At 28.9% G+C, this 12,534-nt stretch overlaps 1 protein-coding gene across 3 annotated transcripts; it reads left to right on the top strand.

The window, feature by feature from the left end:
- Positions 1-418: 418 nt before the first annotated feature.
- JAR1 (jasmonoyl--L-amino acid synthetase JAR6) lies at positions 419-8,321 on the top strand. 3 transcript variants are annotated; one of them, XM_069289711.1, is made up of 6 exons: positions 419-437; positions 4,054-4,402; positions 5,259-5,571; positions 5,817-5,918; positions 6,261-7,054; positions 7,684-8,321. In XM_069289711.1, the coding sequence occupies exons 3-6, from the start codon at positions 5,267-5,269 to the stop codon at positions 8,223-8,225; spliced, it is 1,743 nt and encodes a 580-aa protein (XP_069145812.1). In that variant the 5' UTR covers positions 419-437; positions 4,054-4,402; positions 5,259-5,266; the 3' UTR covers positions 8,226-8,321. The 3 variants fall into 3 exon arrangements, with proteins under 3 accessions (XP_069145812.1, XP_010327002.1, XP_004248075.1); XM_010328700.3 differs by having other exon boundaries at positions 4,054-5,169; XM_004248027.5 differs by lacking the exon at positions 419-437 and having other exon boundaries at positions 4,042-4,402.
- The last annotated feature ends 4,213 nt before the right edge of the window (positions 8,322-12,534 follow it).

Below are 12,534 nucleotides of genomic sequence, written 5' to 3'. Positions count from 1 at the left end.
GAAAATATTTAAAGTAATTTAATATAAAAAAGAACAAAATAGATGATGTATATTTGACAATCACTACTTTCAATGTGTTTGTTTTTAGTACAAAATTAATTAAATGAAGATGTGTGCACACAAGTAAAACAAGACATGAATCATTATAATATTGATATACAAGTAAAAATAGTTGGTAACTTTGTTGTTTTTATTATTAAAATGAGTATATAATCTGAATGGATCTCAACCATAAATTATTGTATAGTACACATGACATGAATCTATAAGATCATTGAACATTACTTGACCTAATTGTGCTTGATCGGATCTTAATTCAGTAATAACATGCTTGTTTCAAAAAGAAAGAAAACTAGAAATTATCATAATATTTGATCTTTCCTAATTTTAATAAAAATAAATCATAATACTAATTACTAAAAAAAAAGAAGATAAGAGTAAATATAGAGTTAGTTATCCTCTACAATTTGACTATTCGAAAGCAAAAATAATTGAAACTTACCTATAATATAAGCTTTATGTAAAGAATTATTTTCAAGGGACAATGGATACTAGTTGAACTGAAAAGAGAAAGGTTTGGAGGAAGCAATTCACTTCTTTATTGAATATTAATTGTCATGTTTTTTTCTTTCTAATAGTTGATTTGTTTTATTTTTAAAATTAAATTAAATCAAATTAATATTTTAAAAATTATACAATAAAGACCACAAGTTGCAATTTTTATCTTATTAATTTGATAAAATACATATTTCAAAAAATCACTCCAATTATAATTCACAAAATTTAACTCTCAAAAACAAAACATGACAACTAATATAAAACGACAGAAATAACTGAGGAAAAATTGAACACGATTAAAGGTTTTATAATCCACAAAATTTAACTCTCAAAAACAAAACATGACAACTGATATAAAACGACAGAAATAACTGAAAAAAAATTGAACACGATTAAAGATCGTAATGATTTGATAGGAAAACTGGGTTAGTCAATTATTAAGCAAAGTTCAGATAAAGTAAAAGTACAATTACAATAGTAATTTTCTTCACTAATCACAAAATATGATCTGTTATAATTATTACTAGTAATAATAATAAACTAATGAAGTTCTCGTGAAGTTAAAAGTATATAAAAAGTAAACATGTCATTTTTATTTACGTCACTTCGTCTATTTCTTTGAACGTTTCTTTATTTTTAGCCATCATCTTATCTCAATTTTTACTTTCTCCGTCCATTTTAAATTTTGTATGCTTTCATAAATCGATACAAACTAATTAGTAAAAGAAATATCGATTACTTGACCCTCCACGTCTGTTAAGGATGGTATAAGAATGATGTTATTTGAAAATTTCAAGAAAATAATAATATGATGACGAAATAATTTTAGTTACACTATTTTGACCAAGAAAAATCATGAAATCTGGCAAAAAAATAAAAATAAAAATAAAATTATGATGAACAAAATCAAGATATGCAGAACAAATATTGGCCAGTTATTCAGTGTAAGTTGTGATCATGCATTTATGAATATTGCATAATGGTCCACAATTTGAAGAGAATCACCAATACCTTTCTATTCCGCGTAATCTCGCAAATAATATTTATCAAAATATAAATGCATGAAATTTTATTCCTGTTTTTTGAAGATCAAGATATGTTTTTTGATAGATTCTCGACTCAAATAAAATATATGAAAACAGTATAAAAAAGAAATAGAATATTAGTACATAATAATATCAACTAACAAAAACATACTACTACAATAACCAAAGCAGAGAAATCAATAAGTACTAATAAAATTAAAAGAAAATTAGGATAACTATGACCGTAATAATAAAAATATTAATATTCTGATCTAAAATTTTGTGAAGCATTATTTCATAATCCATCTATATACCTTGAATCTTAAGATATAGGATTATCATTAAAAGACAAGTTTAAGAGGACATGTCTATGTACAAGTGGATTATAATTTTTAAAACATTTTACTCTAAAATTTTGGTAAATGTTGCTCTAAATCATTCAAATTTGTATTGATATATTTTATATAGAATACTTTGACAATTTTCAATTTTACACATTATCAATTATTTATTCAGTAACATAATGTGTTGTATTAAACTAACTTCCAATTGTAACTTCTTGGCATTTTTAGTAGTTACAACCCATTTTTTTCCCTTTTATTTTCATAGAGTTATGTCTCAAACTTTGTGTAAATAATTTTAACGTGTCTATATTAGTTGAAGAAAATATTTTGACACGTCTATATTAAAAATTACAATTACTCTGATACTTTTAACTTTTTAATTTATCTCAATTATTTCGATACTTCCAATTTCTAAATTCATCTCTTTTAAGGATAAGACAAAGATAATGGCTATGATTATCACTAACAAAATTTTTTCTCTCTTTATTTCTGCAAAAAAAAATTGTTCTTTTATTTTTAAGGGAGTTTTTTAAAAAAAATCTTGATCAACTAAATATGAAAACTTACACCCTTAACAACCAAAAATAAATAAAAAAAACATGCCTTAAATATCTTTTTATTCTTTGAGTGTTTGAGTGATTTGGATAATCCCCACTTAATTCTGTTATTTCCACAAAAATAATCTAAAACTCACTTTTATAGCTGTTAGCACTTTAATTCCAGAAAAGGACAGATCCCACTTTCCATTATCACTATTGTTTTTATTGCAATTAGCCAATTATAGTGAACTCCTAGGGGTGTTTTCGGTAACAAAAAGATACACAAAAGTGGGTGATGTTAAAACAAGAAGGGCGGTCCAACAATACTTGTCTATTATAGTAAAAATAATTATTCAATAATATTTATTCAATTTTAAAAGTTAGGAGATAATTTATTTTTTTGTGTCTTTGTTATTAAATATTATTTATCATCTAAAACATTTTTCAAAATATTGAACTTAATAGAGTTAAAAGATAATATAGTAATATTATCTATATTATTTATTGTTTCTCAAGGAGCGTGTCAAGTCAACAGTGGACAACTATTGTTGAACAGATGACATAGTTATTTCTAGAAGTATTTTTTTTTAAAAAAATAAATAATTTTTAATAAAAATGTTTATAAAAATACACAATTAGTATTTGGCCAATTCACTTGAAAAGTGTTTTTAAAGGCAAATTTCAGAAAATAACAAGCATCAATGTACTTTTAATATATTAAATTATTTTTATAAGGAGAAATTATTTAAAATATCTATTATTCAAAAATTTCAGTCAAATATTATACTTTTTTATTTATGGGATGATATGAAGCTTTCTTAAAACTTTTTTCTAATCTTTGCAAAAATATCTTTTTACTCCCTTTTTTTTTCTTTCTAATTCTGCAAAATACCATATAAAATAATGTACAGAATATAAACATATAAAAAATATTATACAAACGTATAATAACATAAAAAGTTATCATGTAAAAATAAAAAACAAAATTTTATTAAATATGCTTTATCTTTCGTTTCAACAAGTGATAAAAAAATATTATATGCAGTCTTATCTTACATTTCGACGAGATATTATTTTCACAACCTCTCATAATAATATGAATTAACTAGTTTATTATGTATATACATATGATAATTTTTACTTTATTCATTTCAATTAATCATAAAAATTTAAAAAACAATATTTAATTAATTTTAAGATCAAGTATAACTTCATTTTTCATAAATAATCTCTTATTTTTTCATTTTTTCACAATAAAACACAAGCAGATAACACCTATAAATTTCGTATATTTTTTCTTTTCCTTAAAAGATAAAATATTTTATAAACATTTTGATTAACCGAACACGAATAATTGCCCCTTTAATAACCCTCTAAAGATACTAAAAGATATGCCTTAAAGCTAAACATCTTTTCATTTAGGGATAATCCCCACCACTTTAATTCTGTTTTGCCTATAAACGGCCGATTTCCTCAAAATAATCTCCAACGCACTTTTTGAATTTTCATTAATTTAATTTCCAGAAAAGGACAGATATCATTTTCCATAATCCTATTGTTTTATTGCAATTACAGTAAATTCTTAAGGGTATTTTCGGTATAAAAAAATATGCCACGCTGGACGGTGATTGTTTACACTTCACTTGCTATATATTCTTGTCTTCTCTAAAAGAATCTTTCCTCATCAAAACACAAACTCATCCTTTCTCTTTTTGTCCATTTCTAGAGAAAAAAAAAATATATAAACAAATATATATTATATGTATAATTGTTAAATGTATATATATTTGTTTAAAGGTTTTGTGTTTTGATAACACCCAAGTTTTTCATTTTGAAGTTGTAGAATTAATTTTCAAGAAACCCCATAAAAAAAAGATCCATTTTTTTTTATCTGTTTGAGATCTCCTTCTTCATTTCTAAGCCATTTATAAGAAAGGTATACAAAAATACTCATATGGGGTTTTGTGTTTTGTGTTTTTTGATTGAATTATTTGAAAAAAAGTTTTGATTTTTATGTTTAAGTTACTTGAGTTTTAGATACCCTTTTAGTCTTTTTGTCAATCTTTTTCCCTTTTTGGATATGTTTTATGTTTTAGGACTTTTTAGATTTTGTGTGATTCTTGAGTTCTCTGTTTGGTTATCTTTTTGTAATTTGTTTTAGTTTTGTTTATGTTTTTTTGGTTGAAAGTTTTCTTTATGTTGACTCTGTGTATCTTAGGTGATGACTCTTTCCTTTTCTCTTTTTTTTAAGGAGTGGATATTAGCTGTTAAAGATTTTAGTTTTATTGATTGCAAATGGACTTTTTTGTTGTCCTTGTATGTACCCTTTTATGATTAAGCTGCATTGAAGTCAGTTAATACTACAGAATACTATAGTTCAACTTGCTTTTAGATAATTTATTTATACATTTTCTTGTCTTTGTATGTATGTCTTGTATGGCTGTAGTAAAAGGTTCTATGGAATGTTTTGTTTTCTTCTTTTCTTTTTCTTTCTATAGTGTTTGTTTGTATGTCTGATAAGCTATGAATAAAAGATTCCTTTGCAACTGTTTGTTTTCATCTTTGACATTTTGTGAACTCTGTTCTAATTGCATAAAGTGAACAATCAAGAACAGCCTATGCTTGTATGACACATAGTTTAGATTCTTTATATTCTTCTTAACACCCCAATCACATCACTCAAATTGAATTAATTTCTTACTGGTAAGCTGAGGTTTCTTGATTAGTCACAAAAAAAAACTGTTTTTACTTGACTGGTATTGGTTAAAGTTGAAGTCTTTTGTTGTTATTAGGAGGGATTATGAAGATGATGGTGGAAAATATTGAGAAGAAATTTGATGCAGAAGAAGTGATTGAGGATTTTGAGGTGTTGACTAAAGATGCTGGGAGGATTCAAGAAGAGACACTTGAGAAAATTCTGAAAGAAAATGGGGGAACAGAGTATTTGAAGCAATGGGGTCTGAATGGCAGAACTGATGTTGAGACTTTTAAGGCTTGTGTCCCTATTGTCGGTCACAATGATTTGGAGCCTTACATTCAAAGAATTGCTGATGGTGATCTTTCACCTATTCTTACTGGAAAGCCCATTGAAACCATCTCCTTGAGGTAAGGAAGAAAAAAGTCCCTTTTTTTTCAGTTGATGTTCTTTATCTGTCGATTTCTGTTACCATCTACTATCTCAACCACTTCGATTATCGCACTTTCTTAATGTAGTTATTGTTCCTTTATTCAGAATTTTTTGTCATGCTTCCGATAGTATTCTGTCATGATATGTTGTATTCTACCTAGACTCCACTTGTGAGAGTATATTGTTGTATGTTTAAAGAGGAAATATAATGGTTGATTTGCAGTTCTGGTACTACTCAAGGGAAGCCAAAGTTTGTACCTTTCAATGATGAATTGATGGATTCCACCATGCAGATATTCAAGACTTCTTTTGCCTTTAGGAACAGGTAATTTGTCATTTTGTTCTCTGTCTTGTTTCTCATTTAATTTGCTTGTTGTTTCATGAATTTGTTTTTTTTTGGTCATAAATACATCATATAGCCTAGGGATAAAGGTAAATAGTTCCCTAATAATTGGAGCAGCCATGGAAAGTTATAAAGTGTTGAAATGGTGATAGATGTAGGGACCTTTACCTAGTTTAACTCCTTAGAAAAGAATAGGAACTGTTGGTTCTTTCTGCAAGTAATTTTTAAATGTCAATTCTTAAGTGTGTACTACAAACAAATATAGTTCTGTTTTTAGGCCTACACTTGGCTGAATGTAATAGTTCTGTTTTTTTTTTCTTTCAGAGAATTTCCCATTGGGAATGGAAAGGCTTTGCAGTTTATTTACAGCAGCAAGCAGTTTAAAACTAAAGGTGGTTTGGCAGCTGGAACAGCCACTACCAATGTGTATAGAAATGCACAATTCAAGAAGACAATGAATGCAATGTCTACCCCAGTTTGTAGTCCTGATGAAGTGATATTTGGTCCTGATTTTCAACAATCCTTATACTGTCACCTTCTGTCTGGTCTAATTTTCCGCGATGAAGTTCAAGTTGTTTCATCTACGTTTGCACATAGCATTGTCCATGCTTTTCGAACTTTCGAACAAGTATGGGAAGAACTTGTTGTTGACATAAGGGAGGGAGTCTTATCGAGCCGAGTCACTGTACCATCCATAAGATTAGCCATGTCAAAATTGTTGAAGCCTGATCCAGAATTGGCTGAAACAATTTATAGCAAATGCTCAAGTTTAAGCAATTGGTACGGCTTGATTCCTGAACTCTTCCCGAATACAAAGTACATTTATGGTATCATGACAGGTTCGATGGAGCCTTACTTGAAGAAACTAAGGCACTATGCAGGAGAATTACCTCTATTGAGTGCAGATTATGGTTCTTCTGAAGGATGGGTCGGAGTAAATGTTAATCCAAAATTCCCTCCTGAGATGGTTACTTATGCAGTGTTACCAAATATTGGCTATTTTGAATTCCTCCCACTCGAGGAAAATCTCGTAGGCGTGGAGCAAGCAAATTCTCCAGTCGGCCTGACTGAAGTTAAACTTGGTGAAGAGTATGAAATTGTCTTCACCAATTTCGCAGGTACACTTTTCTTGAAAATTCTATGCTCAACGAATTGTCGTCTCTCTCCATATATGAACTATGGAGTGAGCATAACATGGTAAACCTGCTATCGTCGATCATTTATAGGAACATAGTCTTATTATTCAGTTACTCTTCACGGTTAACGAGTTCTGCACCAATCTTAGTGACTTCCATGTAATTCAGCTGAATGAGTCGATTCCTCTCAGCTTAGACTTGTGGAGTTCAGCATCGTCCTTACTATTCGTTCTTTATGGCAATATTGCAGGAAACATGATTACTTACATATGCCTGCCTGGCATTAAATACTAAATTCTGCTTAAATACAAAGATTTATCGTTTGTTTTTTAAGCCTTATTTTGGAATTAACATATTTTTTGTCCATGTTCTGTTGTGCTCGTTTATTCTGCAATACTTGCATGTGCTTGATATTCATTACCCTTTTGTTGTTAAGTAATCGTATATAGAATGCTGGAATCTTTTGCGTTCTGTCTAGTTGTTCCACATCTACTACACTTAACAGATTTATTCAAAATAACTACCTATCGGTGTATCTATTGCTTCAAATACGAGTTTAGCTACATGTCCTGACAGTATAATTGACGAGAGTTATGTGTTTATATATGCAGGTTTATATCGTTACAGACTAGGTGATGTTGTCAAGATAAAAGGATTCCACAATGGCACTCCAGAACTCCAGTTTGTCTGCAGAAGAAACCTTTTGCTGAGCATTAACATAGACAAGAACACTGAGAAAGATTTGCAACTAGCCGTGGAAGCTGCAGGCAAGCACTTAGTTGACGAAAAACTAGAAGTGATGGACTTCACCAGCCATGTCAACGTCTCAGCTGATCCAGGACACTACGTCATCTTCTGGGAACTGAGTGGGGAAGCAACTGATGAAATATTGCAAGAGTGCTGCAACTGTCTGGACAAATCGTTCCTCGATGCAGGCTACGTGAGCTCCAGGAAAGTGAATGCAATTGGAGCACTTGAACTGAGGATTGTGAAGAGGGGAACCTTTCATAAGATATTGGATCATTTCGTTGGATTAGGAGGCGCGGTGAGCCAGTTCAAAACCCCTAGATGTGTTGGTCCAAAAAACAGCTCATTGATCCAAATACTGTCTAGTAATGTTGTTAAGAGCTATTCCAGTACTGCTTTCTGTTAAATTTATATATGTATCTTTCCATATTTGTAACCCTGCTGGCCATTCTTATCTTAATATATAATAGTGTAACATGTGGTCGTGGTCGGTTGACGTGAAGCCAACGAGCAAATAGAGCAGAGAGCTTATCGTTTCTTTCTATTATACTTGCAATAATAGGTGCGTATTTGCTTATTCGAAAACAAAGTTAGTATCATTTGAAAATGAATAAGACCAAGTGGGCAACAAAACGAAGTTTTGTAATTAATCATAGTGATTCCTATTCAACTACTTCGAACAAACACCTCATTTCAAACCTATTTATTATCACTAAGGCATAGTAGTGTAGCGATACTTTGCATCCACTAATTTAGTGCTGCACCCACTTAACTTTTTGGAAATGCATATTATTTTTATGTATAATAAATACTCAAACCTCCACCCACTTTCAACCTACAACAAAAAAATAAGTGTTATAAGATAAGTTGTTGACTTGTAATGATGGGGCATTTTAGAGTTTATCTAATCTTAATAGGACAAACTTATTGTCACTACTCACTTGTTAGTCTTGTGGCCCCTTGATATGATCAACAATATTTTGTCTAATTTTTACCCAATTGGGAGAAAGAGACATCTATTTGGAGCAATATGTATGGGTGGGAGCTAAGGATGTTAGATGGGACGGCTGTCCACTTTAGATTCGAACGGTCTCGATCCTAGGTTTTGGTCTAGATTTTTATCCAATTAGGAGAAAGAGATAACTATTTGGAGCAATACGTATGGGTGGAAACTAAGGGTATTAAATGGGATGCCTGCCTACTTTAGATTCGAACCATCTCGATCCTAGATTTTAATCTAGATTTTTATCCAATTAGGAGAAAGAGACAACTATTTAGAGCAATATGAATTGGTGGGAAGTAAGGGTGTTAAATGGGATGCCTGCCCACTTTAGATTCGAACCATCTCGATCCTAGATTTTGGTCTAGATTTTTATCCAATTAGGAGAAAGAGACAACTATTTAGAGCAATATGAATTGGTGGGAAGTAAGGGTGTTAAATGGGATGCCTGCCCACTTTAGATTCGAACCATCTCGATCCTAGATTTTGGTCTAGATTTTTATCCAATTAGGAGAAAGAGACAACTATTTAGAGCAATATGAATTGGTGGGAAGTAAGGTGTTAAATGGGACGGCTGCCCACTTTAGATTCAAACCATCTCGATCCTAGATTTTGGTCTAGATTTTTATCCAATTAGGAGAAAGAGACAACTATTTGGAGCAATATGAATTGGTGGAAAGTAAGGGTGTTTAATGGGATGACTGCTTCGGATCAACCCATTTTAGGCCTAAACTATCTCTACCCTAGGTTTTGGTCCAGATATTTACGGTATATTGGGAGAAAGAGAACTAATTGGAGCAATATAGATGAGTGGGAAGTAAGGGTGTTTGATGGGACAACTGCTTCGGCTCAATCCTCTTTAGGCCTGAACCATCTCAATTCTGAATTTTGCTTTTGGAGGCGAGAAAAAATTCAAATATAAAGATTATTTTTTAAAATATTATAATTTAAAAAATATATATAATTGTATAGCATTTTATTAAAGGTAAAATTCATAGTGATAGTTAATTAATATTAAATATATAAAAATTTCATTTTTTTTTCAAAAAATGACTATACACAAAAAGTGTCATAAATTGGAATTGAAGAAATTATTTATTATTTAAAAATGAATAAACCTTTGGTCAAATAAAGAATATTCCAATATTTTAATAGTATAATTTATCACTTCTTAAAATATTAGTATAATTAATATGTCTATAGATCCACATGAATTATACAAATAATAGTACTATTTATGTGTGAAAAAAAATGTATTATAGCCTCACACATTTGTTTTTATTGGTTCTAACACTTTTATTATAAGAATTTTTTGCTCGACTTATGATAAATTTTGTAACTAATTGAGTTTGAATGAACATAGGTTAGTTGAAAAAACTATACCATAAAATTTTGCACACAGTACACATGTCATTATTCAATCATTGTTAATTAAAAAAGTCAAACATCCAGGTAAAATGCATAGTATTAATTGGACCAATTAAGACTAGCTACAGACTGTCAATAATTTTTTATATTTATCTTCAGTATAGTAACATGTAAAAATATCAGTATGACAACTGTATATTATAAAATAATACAACATACAAAACTATGTTGTATAATTTTTTTAAATTTTTGAGGCCATATCGAAGCTATAACCACAGTACATATATATCAATTTTTAAATTTTTGAGGCCGTATTTAAGCTATAACCACAGTACATAAATATCAATAAATCTATTTATTTTTGAGATAACTTTAGATATACGAATTTTAAAAAAAGAAATATGCATATGAAATTCAGGTATATCAAGATCAAGTGATGGAAGTTTTCGAAATTCAATTGACATTAAAAAATAAAATTTTCTTAATTTAGTTTTCACTCAATAGATTTATGATAAATACTTTTACGCAGATGCTTTACGTGTTCTTTTGTGATATTATTATAAATGACTATATCGTATAAGTATAATACTACTAAACTCACCAAGATAAGAATGATTTTTTTTTTATAATTTTCCTAATATAGACGTTAATAATATGTATGTATCATTACAATCACATTAAAAAAACAAATATTGAATTAAGGTACATTTAACATGTATTTGGCATTTTGATATACATTAAAACTTCAATTTCCTGTTTTAGATTAATAGATGTGGGAATTTTCTGCCAAAAAAAAAATGACAAATTAGACATAAATTAATTGATAATTGTTCCAACGATGTAATGACTTCTAAAAAAAGCATAGAATATAATTTTCATTTAATTTAACATCGCTTGAAACATCTCTTAAGTTAATTTTGGATGAAACGCACAAATTACCATTTTTAGAAAAGCTATTTCAAAGAACAATCAACTTTTATAAAGTTTTGCCGTTTTACTACTAACTTTAGGCATATGACTTTTAAGTTTCAAATTCGACTCTGAATAATCAGATAAACCTTATATAATTTTTGAAACGAACTAAATTTTATATATCTAATCTACAAGCAAAATACTTACGTTAACTTGAATGCGTTAAGGGTTGAAATCATACACTAATTGAAAGGAGAGACTTTATTTATTGTGAAAATGACAGCTCTACCCAAAGTATATACACATAATACATCTCTACAATAGGACGAATTGGAGTAATTTACATAAATTCTATTAATTAAAAGTTAATTACTTAAATTTACGTTAGTTTGCAATATTATGAACATTATTAGAGTTTAGTCTGTCCAAATGCGTCCAAAGGTCAAAATTAGGTGTAATTTACTCTAGATATTCTTAGTGGATTTGCATGTATGTGAGATACATAGACAAATCTCCTCACCACTTTCTACGTATTTGGTATTCCAGATACATGCAAATTACACCAGATACATGTATTTAGTGTGTACGTATCAAGTATGATTCACATGTATCTATGATATATAGACAAATCTCGCTCGCCTTCCTCCTATTTTTGCTCGTCTCTCTCCCTATTACAGTGTATCTAGGAGCAGAATACATGTATCTAGGTGTAAAAAACATATATCTAGGTGTATTTAACTTGAAATCTTTTATGGAACTACTAATTTAGTGATACAAAATATAATTAATTTAAATTATAGAGAAAATTAATAAATATAATAGAAATATTTATTCATTCGAGATAATGCTAAACTAAGTACAAGCAAATGGGTTATCTTTACACAATACACAAAATAAATATTAATGGGCTTGATACTAAAGTTCTCTTTTGTTGCTTGTCAATGAAGCCCAACACCATTCCGGAGGGCCAAAAATGGAAAAATTACATAAATTAATACATTTTAAAAAATAATTACTGATTTTAGTAATACTTTTTATTTATTACCATTTATAGCAAAATTGTAATAAATTCGTAATATGTATTAAAATTGAATTATATATGAAATATATATGCATTATAATAGTTTTTTTTTAAAAATATATCATGTTTGTTTGGTTAAAAATTGTCACATTGTATTATAATTGTATTAAAATGTATGATAAATGAATTATTCATCATTAAAATTTGTATTATATGTGAATAATAAATTGGTCTTTATAATATGTATTAAACTTGTATTATAAATGAATTAAAAGTGATCAAGTGAAAAAAAATATTGTTGCTATAAATGGTAAATATTTTTTTTATTATAGTATATATAGGTAAGTTTCCCGCAAAAAATTGCCAATATCGTATACAGTTTATTTAGGGGTCATTTTACATAAATAATATAAT

Source organism: Solanum lycopersicum, chromosome 10 (assembly GCF_036512215.1).
Source record: "Solanum lycopersicum chromosome 10, SLM_r2.1".
In the NCBI taxonomy this organism is placed as follows: domain Eukaryota; kingdom Viridiplantae; phylum Streptophyta; class Magnoliopsida; order Solanales; family Solanaceae; genus Solanum; species Solanum lycopersicum.
Note: the sequence above shows the minus strand (reverse complement) of the source record. Positions and strands in the feature narration are given on the sequence as shown.